Here is a 16,935-nt window from a genome sequence, read left to right as displayed (position 1 = left end):
GAACCCTGTGGGGTTGGAGTCTCTGGTCCTGTCCCCGGTTCTCCCGTTGCTACTGAGTCTTCGGATTCTTTAGGGGCAGCAAGGTCCTTGATGGTCCCCTTTGCTGTGCAGGTGTTAACAGGTCCTAGGTCCCTAGGGTCCTGTACCCCATCGGTGCATAGTTCCGGGAGTACTCCACCAGCAACCACTTCTCCTAGGTACCAGGTCACCGTTAACCCGAGTCAGGATGTCACTTTTGCTTCCACCTTTACACCTCCGCTGTCACTACTCACCTGACTTTTCTGTCCACAGTTTGCCTCTCTCACCTGGTCAACTAGTGGACTGAATTGACTCCACCTCTAGGCGGCCATCCATGGTCCCACCCTAGGTGGGTACCATTGTATGGGGGATTGTTGGGGAAAACTGGGATTACCTGGGTTTTTGTTGGTACCGGCACTGGGGTTCTGGGTCCCTAAGGGGGTAGGCCATGCATCCTTGTGGGGATGCAGAACCTTGTAGCACCCTGATGGTTTCAGGGGCGCTACATTTGTGATGTAACTTCTGATTTCCGACGAATCAGACGTATGGGCACCAAATAGCTCCGCTGGACCTGAGCAGCACCGAAAAAGGATGAAGACGCTGGAGGGTGGAGGCTTAGATTTAAAACACTGCAGCGCTGAAAAAACAACATATGCTGGAGTAGTGCATTGTAATTTTTATTTTGTTCAAGAAATAAGTGAATTGAAACCTGTGGGCGGCATGTAATATAGGGTCCTGTATGGAGGTGGACGCTCTTTGTGGCCTCTCTTCAGTTGCCAAATAGATTAATGTCCTGTGTGAGGAACGAGATGATCCAGCACAAAGTAAAAACCTGTCCATAACTAGCCAATATATGGTAACATACCTGGTGTCCTCCTTCTGAAAGCTGCTGCCACTATTCCTCTGTTCACCTGACTGTTACGTGACCTCCATAGCCTCAAACTATCCAATGCACAGCTTCTGTGGAGGTCTGAGGCACACCTCTTGCCTTCCAATAAATGTTCTCTTTGTCTTCCCTGGTCCATCAAGTGGTGTGGGTGACTCTATGTGCCCACAGAGACAGTGTCCTGCGGCTATATCCACAGGACATTCCGCAGGATCTCCCAGAAAACTGCAGCACAACTTTGTCTGTTTCCATGCTGCGGTTTTATTGCGGAATGTCCTGCGGATATGCTGCGGGCATTCTGCATTGAGGATACAGTTCTATGGCTTCAGCACTGCATCCTCAATGCAGAACAAGTGCTGCAGTGATCGGGTGTTCATACTTACCTCCATCACGCAGCACTTCACTTTCCGTCCGTGTCTGTCTGCACTGTGCAGGGGAAGGTGGGCGGGCCTGAACTAGCTCCGGCTGTCACATGACCGGAGCTTGTGCATGCCCCGCCCACCTCCTGCTCCTGGCTCCACTGCGCTCCTCTGCACCGGAGGAAGTGACTCCGGTGTCTTCATTTAAGGCAGGTAAGTATGGGATCGTGCGGAAAAATCCACAGGAATAATTCACATGCTGCAGATTTTTCCACAGGGAAATCCGCATTATTTCTGCTGCAGAAAAAAATGCAGCATGGGCCCAGTGCTCCCCAAATGCCATAGAAATGGATGGGAACTCACTGTACTGCGGATCTTTGAAAAATCCGTAGAATTTCCGCAAAAAAATCGCAGCAAATTCTGCACATTTTTCGCAGCATGGGCACATAGCCTTAAGCTGTGTGCCTACGATCCGTGTTTGCAGCGTTTTGGACGCAGCAAGCTTCAGTTGCCTCCAAAATGCTGCGCTGTACTGTACAAGCACAGTGGATGGGATTTCTAGAAATCCCGTGCCCACTGGCTCTTTGACTGTCTGACTCCCTGACTCCCTGTCTGTCAGTCTCTGTCTGTGCTTATGTCTGTCTGTCTCTTCCTGTCTCTCTCTATCCGTCTCCCCAGCGACATCTTATTACCTCACACATAAGCTTTTTATACTATTTATTTTGTTCCTATAGCAACCAATTACAGCTCCTATTAACAAGCTGTAGCTCCTATCTCCATTGATTTTAACGGAGACAGGTGTTTTGGAGAGTAACTGTAAAGCGCAGGATTAAATCTTCCTGTCAAAACATAGTCTATGACGTTCCCTGGGTCACAGGGGCGTCTGTGCAAACTTTCGTGATTGTAAATGCGACGGTGCGGATTCCTTTGGTGGACATACATACATACACACACACATGCAGCTTTATATATTAGACTATCTGTACTACCTGGCTTCGCCCGGATTAATAACTGCTGTTAGCATAAATCCTGTTGTAAACATTTCTTTTGTTGCACCAAATGATGTCATTTGGAAGCAGGAGTTGTACTTCCTAATGTTGTCCAAGAAATGCTTTGATATTGTACTGGTACCTGTCATTAGAGACTTTAGGGGATCTGGTGGTGACAGGAGAGGTTGCCATTTGCACAGCATAAAACTGGCGGTTCATCTTTACATTTCAGGGCACTGCAGTACATGCAGACCACATCCATTTTTCCTATCTGAACTTTAGGATGATCCTGATAGTTTATGTCTGACTGGTAACAAAAGGCAGCATGTTTCAAATCTCCAACCATTTTCTATACCCTGGTGGAAGAAATAGCAATTCTCTTAGTGGCAAGTCGACATTCTCTCTGCTGAGATGACTCATTGGCCCTTGAGGAAGCAGCTCTTCTTCTCTTATCTGCAAGCCTCGCTTCCCTCTCCTCAGAAAGTTCATTGGCTCTTGAGGAAGCAGCTCTTGTTCTCTTGTCTGAAAGCCTTGCTTCCCTCTCCTCAGAAAGTTCATTGGTCCTTGAGGAAGCAGCTCGTTTTCATGTCTATAAGCCTCGCATCCCTCTCCTCAGAAAGTTCATTGGTCCTTGAGGAAGCAGCTCGTTTTCATGTCTACAAGCCTCGCATCCCTCTCCTCAGAAAGTTCATTGGCTCTTGAGGAAGCAGCTCTTGTTTTCATGTCTGCAAGCCTCGCTTCCCTCTCCTCAGAAAGTTCATTGGCTCTTGAGGAAGCAGCTCTTGTTTTCATATTTGCAAGCGTCGCTTCCCTCTCCTCAGAAAGTTCATTGGCCTTTGAAGAAGCAGCTCTTGTTTTCATATTTGCAAGCCTCGCTTCCCTCTCCTCAGAAAGTTCATTGGCTCTTGAGGAAGCAGCTGCTGTTCTCATGTGTGTCAGCCTTGTTTCTCGGTCTTCACATTTTCCATCGGCCCGTAATGCAGCTTTTCTTTTCGCATCAGCTGCCATTCGTGCCAAGGAATTCCTTTTCTTATGAGGCATTTTTGTGGTAAAAATAGTCTGTAACTGACAGTTTCTATATCCTCGCACATAGAGGTAATGTGACTGACATCAGCCTTTCCACCAACACACCCTAACTGACATCCTATTACCTCACACAAGCTTTGTTATACTGAGAATGTCCTTTGTTGCCTATATTAACCAATCAGAGCTCAGATTAATTAACTGTAGCAAAATAGAAGCTGAGCTGTGATTGGTTGCTATTGGCAGTCTGATAAATCTCCAGGCAACAGAAAGCCCTCCCCCCTGAAAGTATATATTAGCTCACACATACACATATAGACAGGTCATGTGACTGACAGCTGCCATATTTCCTATATGGTACATTTGTTGTTCTTGTAGTTTGGCTGCTTATTAATCAGATTTTTATTTTTGAAGGATAATACCAGACTTGTGTGTGTTTTAGGGCGATTATGTGGTGAGGTTGGTGTATATGTGGTGAGATGTGTGCTGAGGGTGGTATATGTGTTCATGTACGTGATAGTGTGTGGCGCATTTTGTGTGTGTGTTCATATCCCCGAGTGTGGTGAGTATCCCATGTCGGGGCCCCACCTTAGCAACAGTACGGTATATATGTGCCGCCCCCGTGTCAGCAGCCGAGCTGCTCGGATCCGGATCTGCGGTGACTCTAGGGACGTCCGGACAGGGGGTATGGTATATTGAGAGTTTGTGACGTCACCCGTGGTGTGTGGTAAGATGGAGTACCACCGCTGCGGCTGGGAGTACCCGGTGGCGATGGTGTGGGCAGCCAGGTGTTTAACCCCTCCACGGGTAGGGGGGATGCCCCGAAACTCGGTGATGGGGATAGGGAGGTGCCGTTGGGGAGGTAAGGGTCACTTGCGTACTCACTCAGTCCAATAACGCTGACACCGACAACTTTAGTAAACCAAAGTTCTGGACACCGCTGCCGCTGAGGGGGAGCACGCATGGGTCCCGTTTCTGTTGGTGTTGCCTGTTGATCTGTGACCTTTTCCCGTGGCACCTTGTTTCTTTCTGGTTGGTCCTTGTAGCATAAAACTAGTCGGGTCCCGCTCCCCAGTATGGCTAACTGAGGAAGCTTGCTTTCAGGGTTCACGCTTGGGATTTCTTGGACCATATTTGTGAAAAGTCCTATCCCTCTCGTTGCGATAGTACCCCGATTTTGGAGCGGGTGGAGAGCGGATCTTGAAGGCTTCTGTAATACTATTGTATGTACTGAGGATTTCGATTGCGTTAGGGCAATGACAACCAGAGACGAGTTCTTGGTGCAAAGACGTTTATAATATGCAACCACGGTATGTACATAAACGGAACAAAAACACAGCAGAACATAAACACAAGAAATACCTTCCAGAGTCGGAGCGAAAGGGAATTCCTGGGACCACGCACCGGACTCCCCCAGGGATACCACCAAGAGCGAACCCCTATACAGGGACTGTCTGGCAATCACCCCAGAAGGCCTAAATGCGCAGCAGCCGGGACACAAAAGGGCAATAGGTATAGTCCAAAAAATGTCCGTACGGTATGAGTCCAGAGTGGTTTATGAAACGGAAGAAACCGGGCAGAAGTACTGACCAAGGACGGCAGACGGAGTCCGGGCACAGCTAGATGAGACCAGGTAAAGTCCAGAGTCAGATTCGGTTGTTTCCAGAGGATTCAAATCACAATTAGGAACCAGAGCAGCAGGGCAGGAGCACACAGCAAGCAGTATACTCAGGCACTGGACTAAGCTTAGGGGCGGCCTTTTAAACAGATGGACAGGAAGTAGGGCAACAGAACAGCAAAACTCCATGTTAACCAAGGGCAAGCTCTTTCAAAAGAAACCTGGAAATCCCGGAACTCTGACAGCTTCGTTCTCGTCGGGCGAATTGTCAAGTTGCCTGAAGCTACTCCCTGACCTAGGGTCCACGTACTCCGTCATGCCCTGGTCCCAGCCCGGTGATAGTACAAGGCCGCCGGCTGTCCTCCACGACAATGCCGTGCCCCTTGTCAAGATCCCCTGCGACCGGGGGTCCAGCTCCTATCAGGCCCAGACCAACGTCTGCTACCTAGTAGTTCCAAGGAGCCCAGCTCCTGACCTCCTCTCACCTCCAACTCTACACTCTCACTTTCTCTGACTGACTCCTGACACTCCTGACCTCCCCTTAACCAACCCCCCAAGTGGGCGACCCTATTACACTCAGGCCGTCCACTGGTGTGTCTGGTGGGTGTGGTGCAGAGTGTTCCTAGGATTTTGATTAGCTGGTTTTGGTAACACCATTTGTTAGGGACCCGTAACCAAGGAGGAGGTGGATATTGCACAGGAGGGCAGATTGCACAATACCCTGTGACGACCTGATAGGCCAGGGCGTCACATAGACTCTTTGGCGCCATCGCTCTCCTTCTTTAAGTCCCCCTTGTTCACATCTGGCAGCTGTCAATTTGCCTCCAACACTTTTTATTTCACTTTTTCCCCATTATGTAGATAGGGGCAAAATTGATTGGTAAATTGGAACTTGCGGGGTTAAAATTTCGCCTCACAACATAGCCTATGACGCTCTCGGGGTCCAGACGTGTGAGTGTGCAAAATTTTGTGGCTGTAGCTGCGACGGTGCAGATGCCAATCCCGGACACACACACACACACACACACACACACACACATTCAGCTTTATATATTAGATTATTAGTGGATTTTTATCTATCGCTTTGATAACCTGGAAAAAAAAATGTAAAAAAAAACCTGTTTACCTTTGGCTGCGTTCACGCTGTTTTTTTTTTCTTGAAAATTGCAATAAAATCATCGCATTTTTTGAAAATAACAGCAGCAAAAAAAACCCAAAAACAAAAAAACAAAGCTCATTGCAAACGTATCATGTGAACACACCTTTACTGTATTAAACAAAAAAAATGCATTGAAAAACACTGCTTCAAATCTGCACCGGGAACACATCAAAAAGAAAAACGCAGCAAAAAAGCAATAATCAGAGAGGATTGTTTTTGTGTATTTTGCAGATAAAAAGCATCAGGAAAAAGAAGCAGCAGAAAAAAAAAAAAGCAGCTACGTATGAACAGGGCCGAGCGATTTATTTTTCTGCTGCAGGATTTAAAAAATGCCAGATAGGGAAAAAAAGAAAGTAGAAACCGTGCGGAACGTGTCCTGATGGGATCTGCTCCCAGGTACTGTCCAATCAGAAGCAGTGGCGTAACTACCGTGGTCGCAGCGGTCGCGATCGCGACCGGGCCCGGGAGGTTAGGGGCCTGGCGGCCGCCAGGCAGATCAGCAGCCAGCTCCTGTCACTGTGAGAGGAGCTGCGCTGATCTGTCACAGACCTCGCGGCCGCTATTTGACCCCCTGCCTGATGTCAGCGGCGGCACCGGGGCCCCCTGCCTGGTATCAGCGGCTGCAGCGTCTCCCCCGTCACCGCGCACAGTAATGATGAAGCATAGCGCGGCCGGTGTCGCGCTATGCATCACCATTCTCCCCCTGTGCGATGACGTCACTCCCGAGCGACTGCTGTGCTGAGTGCACAGAGCGCAGACAGGAGGACGCCAACCTCAGCATCGGGAGAACGAGCAGCGGGGAAGACAGCAGCGGTGGAAGGAAGAGAGAAGGTGAGCACTTGTTTTTTCTTTTAATATAAGTGAGTAAACGGTGGCCAGAGGCTTGGGAAGGCAGTTCTGGGGAAGCTGCATTATTGTACATGGAAGCCTGGAGAGGCTGCTTTATACATGGAGGTCTGAGGAGGCTGCATTATATGTGGAGGTCTGGGGTAGCTGCATTATTATACATGCTGCATTATATATGGAAGCCTGGAGAGGCTGCTTTATACATGGAGGCCTGTAGAGGCTGCTTTATACATGGAGGTCTGAGGAGGCTGCATTATATATGGAGGCCTGGAGAGACTGCTTTATACATGGAGGCCTGGAGAGGCTGCTTTATACATGGAGGTCTGAGGAGGCTGCATTATATATGGAAGCCTGGAGAGGCTGCTTTATACATGGAGGCCTGTAGAGGCTGCTTTATACATGGAGGTCTGAGGAGGCTGCATTATATATGGAGGCCTGGAGAGACTGCTTTATACATGGAGGCCTGTAGAGGCTGATTTATACATGGAGGTCTGAGGAGGCTGCATTATATATGGAGGCCTGGAGAGGCTGCTTTATACATGGAGGCCTGTAGAGGCTGCTTTATACATGGAGGTCTGGGGAGGCTGCATTATATATGGAGGTCTGGGGTGGCTGCATTATTATACATGGAGGACTGGAGAGGCTGCTTTATACATGGAGGTCTGGGGAAGCTGCATTATTATACATGGAGGCCTGGAGATACTGCATTATACATGGAGGCCTAGAGATACTGCATTATACATGGAGGCCTAGAGATACTGCATTATACATGGAGGCCTGAGGAGGCTGGGTGCATTGTTATACATGGAGGCCTGGAGAGGCTGGCTGCTGTATTATACATGGAAGCCTGAGGAGGCTGGGTGCATTGTTATACATGGAGGCCTGGAGAGGCTGGCTGCTATATTATACATGGAGGCCTGAGGAGGCTGGGTGCATTGTTATACATGGAGGCCTGGAGAGGCTGGCTGCTATATTATACATGGAGGCCTGAGGAGGCTGGGTGCATTGTTATACATGGAGGCCTGGAGAAGCTGGCTGCTACATTATACATGGAGACCTGAGGAGGCTGGCTGCATTATTATACATGGAGGCCTGGAGAGGCTGGCTGCATTATTATATATGGAGATCTGGGGGGGCTGCATAATACAAAATGAAGGACACCTTATACATGGAATATAGGGGTGCCTTATGCATGGAGGAGTATGGGGCTGCATAATGCAATATGAAGTTTTATGGGGTTGCGTTATAATACATATAGGACTATGGGGGCTACATTATAATATATGGAGGACTATGGAGGCTACCTTATACATGGACTATGGGGGTGCATTATAAAACATTGGGGACTATGTGGTGCAGTGTAATATATGGAGAACTATGGGGTGAATTATAATATATGGAGAACTATGAGAAATTCATTATAATAATTGGAGGGCTACTTTATACAAGGAGGACTATAGGGCTGCATTATAATATATGGAGGCCTATGTGGTGCAGTATAATACATGGAGAACTATGGGGTGAAATATAATACATAGATAACTATGAGAAATTCAAGATAATAATTGAAGGGCTACTTTATACATGGAGGATTATGGGGGTGCATTATAATATATGGAGGACTATGTGGTGCAGTATTATATATTGAGTACTATGGGGTGAATTATAATGCATGGAGAACTATGGGAAATGCATTATAATACATGGAGGACTATGGAAGTGTATTCTAATATATGAAGGGTTATGTGGGACCCTTTATACTATTTGGAAGGCTATGTGGGTGCCATTATTGTATTTGGAGAACTATATACAAGGGGGGACAAAGATACAAGCAGGGGATGGGAACGTTTTGTGCTGAGGGAAAAAGGCTCTTTTCCCTCAGCACCCAGCTTTCCCATGCTCTGCTATACATCTTCTCTCAGCACCCAGCTTTCCCATGCTCTGCTATACATCATGTCTCAGCACCCAGCTTTCCCATGCTCTGATATGGGAAAGCTGGGTGCTGAGGGAAAGGGCTGCTTCTCACTTGCGAGTTTCTCGCAGTAGAGCAATGCGAGAAAATCTCGCATTGAAATCGGACACATGTTAGTGAATGATTCATCTCTCATCTGCGATTTTTTTCTCAGTCCGAATCGGACTGAGAAAAAAATCGCAGCATGTTGCTTTTTTGCGAGTTTCTACTGCGAGTTTCTCCAATGCAAGTCTATGGGAGCGTGTAAAAAATCGGATGTCACGGGACGGCACTCACACCATCCTAGTGACATCCGATTTTCTAAATACATTTCTCGCATGTTTCCTAAAACACTGGAAACGAGCGATGTCTCCCAATGTCTGTCAATCACTATTCTCTGTCAGTCGGTCTCTCCCTCTCGGTCTCTATTCTCTCTCTGTCGGTCCGTCACTATCTCTGTCCCTCTCTCACAGTCTGTCGGTCATTTTCCCCTACTCTCTCATACTCACCGTTCCCCGATCTCAGGCGCGGCGCTGCACGGCTTTCTCACTGCTTCGGCGGTTTTTACTATTTTGAAAAAGCTGGCCGCTCATTAAACAATCTCGTATTCCCTGCTTTCCCCGCCCACAGGCGCCTATGATTGGTTGCAGTGAGACACGCCCCCACGCTGAGTGACAGGTGTCTCACTGCACCCAATCACAGCAGCCGGTGGGCGGGTCTATACTGTGCAGTGAAATAAATAAATAATTAAAAAAAACGGCGTGCGGTCCCCCCCAATTTTAATACCAGCCAGATAAAGCCATACGGCTGAAGGCTGGTATTCTCAGGATGGGGAGCTCCACGTTATGGGGAGCCCCCCAGCCTAACAATATCAGTCAGCAGCCGCCCAGAATTGCCGCATACATTATATGCGACAGTTCTGGGACTGTACCCGGCTCTTCCCGATTTGCCCTGGTGCGTTGGCAAATCGGGGTAAGAAGGAGTTAATGGCAGCCCATAGCTGCCACTAAATCCTAGATTAATCATGTCAGGCGTCTATGAGACACCCTCCATGATTAATCTGTAAGTTACAGTAAATAAACACACACACATGAAAAAATCCTTTATTAGAAATAAAAAACACAAACAAATTCCCTCATTACCAATTTAATAAGCCCCAAAAAGCCCTCCATATCCAGCGTACTCCACGGACCTCCAGCGTCGCTTCCAGCATGAAGGTGACAGGAGCTGCAGAAGACACCGCCGCTCTGGTCACCTCCAAACAGCAACTGAGGTGAGTAGCGCGATCGGCTGAGCTGTCATTGAGGTTACCCGCTGTCATTGGATCCAGCGGTGGCCGCGATTAACCGCACGCCATTTTTTTTAATTATTTATTTATTTCACTGCACAGTATAGACCCGCCCACCGGCTGCTGTGATTGGGTGCAGTGAGACACCTGTCACTCAGCGTGGGGGCGTGTCTCACTGCAACCAATCATAGGCGCCTGTGGGCGGGGAAAGCAGGGAATACGAGATTTTTTTTCAAAATAGTAAAAGCCGCCGGAGCAGTGTGAATGCCGTGCAGCGCCGCGCCGGGGATCGGTGAGTATGAGAGAGGGCTGCTAACTTCAGTCACTCGGGGGATTAGTGGTCACCGGTGAGCCCTTCACTGGTGACAGCTAATCAGGACGCGAGACAGACAGAGCCGTAGCATGACCATGAAGTCGGGTTAAGTTCACCCGAGTTCATTTTGATCGTGCGGCTCTGTCTGTGTCTGCTGTCATCTGCCATTCAGCGCTGCTACATGGCTGTCTGTGTCTGCTGTCAGCGGCCATGTAGCAGCGCTGAATGGCAGATGACATAGTAAAAAACACGCATTACACACGCATTACACACGCTAGTAAAATCATTAATTTATTCAGAAATAGCATCGCACTTGCGTTGCACTCGCACCTAATGTGAACTAAAATCAGTCGAGTTTTTTTCAGCCCAGTCGGACCGATTTTACTCGCATAGATGTGTTTCCAGCCAAAGATGTATAGCAGAGCATGGGGAAGCTGTGTGCCGAGGACAAGATGGATATCAGAAAATAAGAAAGCTGGGTGCTGATAGAGGGATTTCAGATCATGGGAAACCTGGGTGCTGTGGGTAAGAGCCAAGTGTCAGCATCATTATCCCGTACCCCGAGTGTCAGTGTCATTATCCTGTACCCTAAATGTCGATGTACGTGGAGGGGGGGCCCAGGTCTGAACTTTGCACCGGAGCCCATCAAACTCTAGTTACGCCCCTGATCAGAAGAATGCAAAACTGAAAAACTCTTTAAAAAAAACACCTCAGGAAACAAAAAAAATAACTACAGAAACGCATCAAACTGGGAGCGTTTTCTTTACTGGAAATTTGTTTTTATAAAAGCCTCGGTGTGCACATTCCCTAAACGCTGCCAGTCAAAGAGTCAAATGGTGCAGTCCCCATTACAGAAAGAGCGCCACCTCTGTCTGTATCTGGTATTGCAGCAGTCACTTCATGTGGCGGAAGCTTTGATACCAGACAGGACCAGTCACACAGGTGGCGCTTTGTTCTTTTTCCTTAAAATCCCCCTGGCACTAAGGAGTTAAGAATAATCGCAGCATTTCCCCACCTGTCTCCGCAAGCAATGTGCACACGGCAAATACACAGCGCTCAGCACCGCCTCGTCCTGACAGGCGGAACCAATGTACAGGGCAGCGCGCTCCGGGGGAAGAGTGTGAGCGGTGCACAGCACGAGAATCTGAGGAGAGATGGATGACCAGGGCTGCCCGAGGTGCAAGACCACGAAATACCGCAACCCGTCCCTGAAACTGATGGTGAACGTGTGCGGCCACACCCTGTGAGTGCAGCTATGTGTGCGCGTGCGGATAGCGAGCAACCATGTGTGCGCTCCTCCACCATAGCGCCGAAACCTCTGTGCGCGCTCCTCCTCCGCAGCCCCGGCTCCTCTGTGCGCGCTCCTCCTCCGCAGCCCCGGCTCCTCTGTGCGCGCTCCTCCTCCGCAGCCCCGGCTCCTCTGTGCGCGCTCCTCCTCCGCAGCCCCGGCTCCTCTGTGCGCGCTCCTCCTCCTCCGCAGCCCCGGCTCCTCTGTGCGCGCTCCTCCTCCGCAGCCCCGGCTCCTCTGTGCGCGCTCCTCCTCCGCAGCCCCGGCTCCTCTGTGCGCGCTCCTCCTCCTCAGCCCTGGCTCCTCTGTGCGCGCTCCTCCTCCTCAGCCCCGGCTCCTCTGTGCGCGCTCCTCCTCCGCAGCCCCGGCTCCTCTGTGCGCGCTCCTCCTCCGCAGCCCCGGCTCCTCTGTGCGCGCTCCTCCTCCTCAGCCCTGGCTCCTCTGTGCGCGCTTCTCCTCCGCAGCCCCGGCTCCTCTGTGCGCGCTCCTCCTCCGCAGCCCCGGCTCCTCTGTGCGCTCTCCTCCTCCGCAGCCCCGGCTCCTCTGTGCGCGCTCCTCCTCCGCAGCCCCGGCTCCTCTGTGCGCTCTCCTCCTCCTCAGCCCTGGCTCCTCTGTGCGCTCTCCTCCTCCTCAGCCCTGGCTCCTCTGTGCGCGCTTCTCCTCCGCAGCCCCGGCTCCTCTCTGCGCTCTCCTCCTCCTCAGCCCCGGCTCCTCTGTGCGCGCTTCTCCTCCGCAGCCCCGGCTCCTCTGTGCGCGCTCCTCCTCCGCAGCCCCGGCTCCTCTGTGCGCGCTCCTCCTCCGCAGCCCCGGCTCCTCTGTGCGCGCTTCTCCTCCGCAGCCCCGGCTCCTCTGTGCGCGCTTCTCCTCCGCAGCCCCCGGCTCCTCTGTGCGCGCTTCTCCTCCGCAGCCCCGGCTCCTCTGTGCGCGCTCCTCCTCCTCAGCCCTGGCTCCTCTGTGCGCGCTCCTCCTCCTCAGCCCCGGCTCCTCTGTGCGCGCTCCTCCTCCGCAGCCCCGGCTCCTCTGTGCGCGCTCCTCCTCCGCAGCCCCGGCTCCTCTGTGCGCGCTCCTCCTCCTCAGCCCCGGCTCCTCTGTGCGCGCTCCTCCTCCTCAGCCCCGGCTCCTCTGTGCGCGCTCCTCCTCTGCAGCCCCGGCTCCTCTGTGCGCTCTCCTCCTCCGCAGCCCGGCTCCTCTGTGCGCGCTCCTCCTCCGCAGCCCCGGCTCCTCTGTGCGCTCTCCTCCTCCTCAGCCCTGGCTCCTCTGTGCGCTCTCCTCCTCCTCAGCCCTGGCTCCTCTGTGCGCGCTTCTCCTCCGCAGCCCCGGCTCCTCTCTGCGCTCTCCTCCTCCTCAGCCCTGGCTCCTCTGTGCGCGCTTCTCCTCCGCAGCCCCGGCTCCTCTGTGCGCGCTCCTCCTCCGCAGCCCCGGCTCCTCTGTGCGCGCTCCTCCTCCGCAGCCCCGGCTCCTCTGTGCGCGCTTCTCCTCCGCAGCCCCGGCTCCTCTGTGCGCGCTTCTCCTCCGCAGCCCCGGCTCCTCTGTGCGCGCTTCTCCTCCGCAGCCCCGGCTCCTCTGTGCGCGCTTCTCCTCCGCAGCCCCGGCTCCTCTGTGCGCGCTCCCCCTCCGCAGCCCCGGCTCCTCTGTGCGCTCTCCTCCTCCTCAGCCCTGGCTCCTCTGTGCGCGCTTCTCCTCCGCAGCCCCGGCTCCTCTGTGCGCTCTCCTCCTCCTCAGCCCTGGCTCCTCTGTGCGCGCTTCTCCTCCGCAGCCCCGGCTCCTCTGTGCGCGCTCCTCCTCCGCAGCCCCGGCTCCTCTGTGCGCGCTCCTCCTCCGCAGCCCCGGCTCCTCTGTGCGCGCTCCTCCTCCGCAGCCTACCTATGGAAAAGAAGTGACATGCATATTAATTCCGCAGCAAAAAATCCACGGGTATAAAAAAAACGTAGTGTGCGCACAGCATTTTTTTAAAACCCATAGGATTTGCTGGGGAATGACTGCAGCAATGTTAGACACATTTTCTGGAGCAAAATCCACGGTACATCCGCAGCGTGCGCACAGGGCCTAAGAATGTTATGCTTTGAATACAAGGGTTAGAAGACCTCTACTGTGCTTCTCCCAAATAGAGATACGTCTGTGTGGTCATTTTCTAATTCATATACATCTGCGCAGTTCTGATTCAGAATCCTCCAACGAGACCTGGAGGTCTCCCCCCAACACCGGCTCCTCTGTGCGCGCTCCTCCTCCTCCTCCACCGTTTCGGCTCCTTTGCGCGCTCTTCCATCTCCACGGGTCACCTCTGTGGGGGCTCTTCCTCTGCCACGGGTCCCATCTGTGGGCGCTCTTCCGCCGCCACGGACCACCTCTTTGTGCACCTCAGATGCTCCTCCACTGCCCCGGCTCCCATCAGGTTTAGGTCTTTGGCAATAGTCATTTCACACTTTCAGAGATCAGTTGTCATGTCGTCCTGTTCATACAAAGGTCCGTGATTTTATTTTTCATTTTCTCTTGGTTTGTCTGTTTTTACCATCCATATCTCTTCCAGTTTTCTCATATGCAAAAATAAAACGCTAATCGTGGTTTCCTGTACTTCTCAACGAAAATTGGTTGCTATCCATACGCTGTCTCTCTTTTGCAGACTAATGCACTTGAATAGGTGACTGTGGGCTGCAAGTCGGACCTGTGTATTATTATTTATTATTATTATTATTTATTCTTTTTTGTGCTGGTCATCATTCAGACGTGTAAATAGATCCATTAATTATAGAGGAGTTAGGCTAGTTTCACACTTGCGTTGAACGGCATCTGTTGCATTGCGTTGTGTGACGGGTGCAACGGATGCGCTGCATATAATGGCACAACGGATGCAACGGATCTTACAAAACAACGGAAAGCTTTTTTATTTTTTTTTCTTCTTTACAGTTTTTCCGGCAGCAGACTATTGTGAACGATCAGCTGATCACCCGGCGGCCGGGCGCTCAGCTGAGGGCTCTCACGTGCCGGCGGCCGGGCGCTCAGCTGAGGGCTCTCACGTGCCGGCGGCCGGGCGCTCAGCTGAGGGCTCTCACGTGCCGGCGGCCGGGGCGCTCAGCTGAGGGCTCTCACGTGCCGGCGGCCGGGCGCTCAGCTGAGGGCTCTCACGTGCCGGCGGCCGGGCGCTCAGCTGAGGGCCCTCACGTGCCGGCGGCCGGGCGCTCAGCTGAGGGCCCTCACGTGCCGGCGGCCGGGCGCTCAGCTGAGGGCCCTCACGTGCCGGCGGCCGGGCGCTCAGCTGAGGGCTCTCACGTGCCGCCGGCCGGGGCGCTCAGCTGAGGGCTCTCGCGTGCCGCCGGCCGGGCGCTCAGCTGAGGGCTCTCGCGTGCCGCCGGCCGGGCGCTCAGCTGAGGGCTCTCGCGTGCCGCCGGCCGGGCGCTCAGCTGAGGGCTCTCGCGTGCCGGCGGGCCGGGCGCTCAGCTGAGGGCTCTCACGTGCCGGCGGCCGGGCGCTCAGCTGAGGGCTCTCACGTGCCGGCGGCCGGGCGCTCAGCTGAGGGCCCTCACGTGCCGGCGGCCGGGCGCTCAGCTGAGGGCTCTCACGTGCCGGCGGCCGGGCGCTCAGCTGAGGGCTCTCACGTGCCGGCGGCCGGGCGCTCAGCTGAGGGCTCTCACGTGCCGGCGGCCGGGCGCTCAGCTGAGGGCTCTCACGTGCCGGCGGCCGGGCGCTCAGCTGAGGGCTCTCACGTGCCGGCGGCCGGGCGCTCAGCTGAGGGCTCTCACGTGCCGGCGGCCGGGCGCTCAGCTGAGGGCTCTCACGTGCCGGGCGCTCAGCTGAGGGCTCTCACGTGCCGCCGGCCGGGCGCTCAGCTGAGGGCTCTCACGTGCCGCCGGCCGGGCGCTCAGCTGAGGGCTCTCACGTGCCGGCGGCCGGGCGCTCAGCTGAGGGCTCTCACGTGCCGGCGGCCGGGCGCTCAGCTGAGGGCTCTCACGTGCCGGCGGCCGGGCGCTCAGCTGAGGGCTCTCACGTGCCGGCGGCCGGGCGCTCAGCTGAGGGCTCTCACGTGCCGGCGGCCGGGCGCTCAGCTGAGGGCTCTCAACGTGCCGGCGGCCGGGCCCTCAGCTGAGGGCTCTCACGTGCCGGCGGCCGGGCGCTCAGCTGAATGTTCGGCCACTGAAAAACAAAATAAAGTTTGTGATTTAAAAAAAAAAGAGCATGCGCAGTGAAAAATAAAGGTTTCCACCGCTCTAAAAAAGTTACATGCAGCGTTCCTTCCATTACCTCCTGGCTTTGTGGCTTTTCTGTTGATCATCCAGGCCGGATAATTGTAAGAAGATGTCGTCAGTATTAGGCAGTTTTTAGGGCTCCCATGCAGTGATGACAGCCGGCTGTCCACAGAACCATCAGTTAGCTATTTAATGGCCCACTCTATGTATAAGTTCATTATTTTCTACACCATCACGTTGATAGACTTCTAAAAATGATAAATAGAAAACCTCTCTGTGTGAATAAAAGTTAATTTCTGTGCAGAACTTTATACATCACCGAAAAAAATGGTTGTAAAACCCGCATTAAAATTTTGCAACAAAGTAAAGCAATATAAGTAAAGGAGGGTTGTGCAAAGCAGCTTGTGGCAGTCCTCCAGGATGGGAGCAAAGAAGCTGTGTTTTTTTTTTTCCTGTAGCAGTGCCTCTTCTCTCAGAGTATGATATGGTATGGCATTCACAGACATAAATATAACTGTAGTTGTGTATAGGATAAAGCCACCGCAATAATTGGATCTCCAAAGTGGGCTGGAAACGGCCAAACTTTGCTGAATGCCCATTCAATCCAGCATCAAAGGCTGCAAAAACTACACAGGGAGCTTTACGATGGGCACAATTCAGAAGTTTTTTTGTTTCACCTGACCTCGTGATCAGATGGGTAATGGAACAGCAGGAGTTTTCATGGGCACAGATGTTCAGTGGGTGGGCTGGGATTTATACCTTTCGAGTATAGAATAACTGTAAAGTTATGTACCTCTGCTATGTATTTAAAGGGGTTTTCCAATACTTTTCCAATACTTCTTTATTGATGCCCTGTGCTTAGGAGCGATATCAGATCTTTGGAGCTCTAGTAGCACGAACCCGTCCACTGCACGCTACAGCAAGCAAGCTCAAGGATAGATCACCAGTAACAAAGTACTACCATGTTTTCCCAAAAATAAGTCTTCCCCACAAATAAGTTCTAGCTTGATTTTTTT

General features: G+C 52.5%; 1 protein-coding gene across 1 annotated transcript in view; it reads left to right on the top strand.

Annotated features, from left to right (window-relative positions):
• The first annotated feature begins 11,552 nt into the window (after positions 1 to 11,552).
• MNAT1 (MNAT1 component of CDK activating kinase) overlaps positions 11,553 to 16,935 on the top strand; it is a 191,496-nt gene continuing 186,113 nt past the window's right edge. Inside the window, exon 1 of the mRNA XM_075331260.1 lies at positions 11,553 to 11,693. Coding sequence (XP_075187375.1) covers positions 11,605 to 11,693 — 89 coding nt within the window. The 5' untranslated portion in view covers positions 11,553 to 11,604. The remainder of the gene's footprint in view (positions 11,694 to 16,935) is intronic.

The sequence above is a fragment of the Anomaloglossus baeobatrachus genome, chromosome 12, assembly GCF_048569485.1.
Source record: "Anomaloglossus baeobatrachus isolate aAnoBae1 chromosome 12, aAnoBae1.hap1, whole genome shotgun sequence".
NCBI lineage: Eukaryota > Metazoa > Chordata > Amphibia > Anura > Aromobatidae > Anomaloglossus > Anomaloglossus baeobatrachus.
The sequence above is the reverse complement of the archived record's forward strand: the minus strand, read 5'-3'. Positions and strand labels throughout refer to the sequence as shown.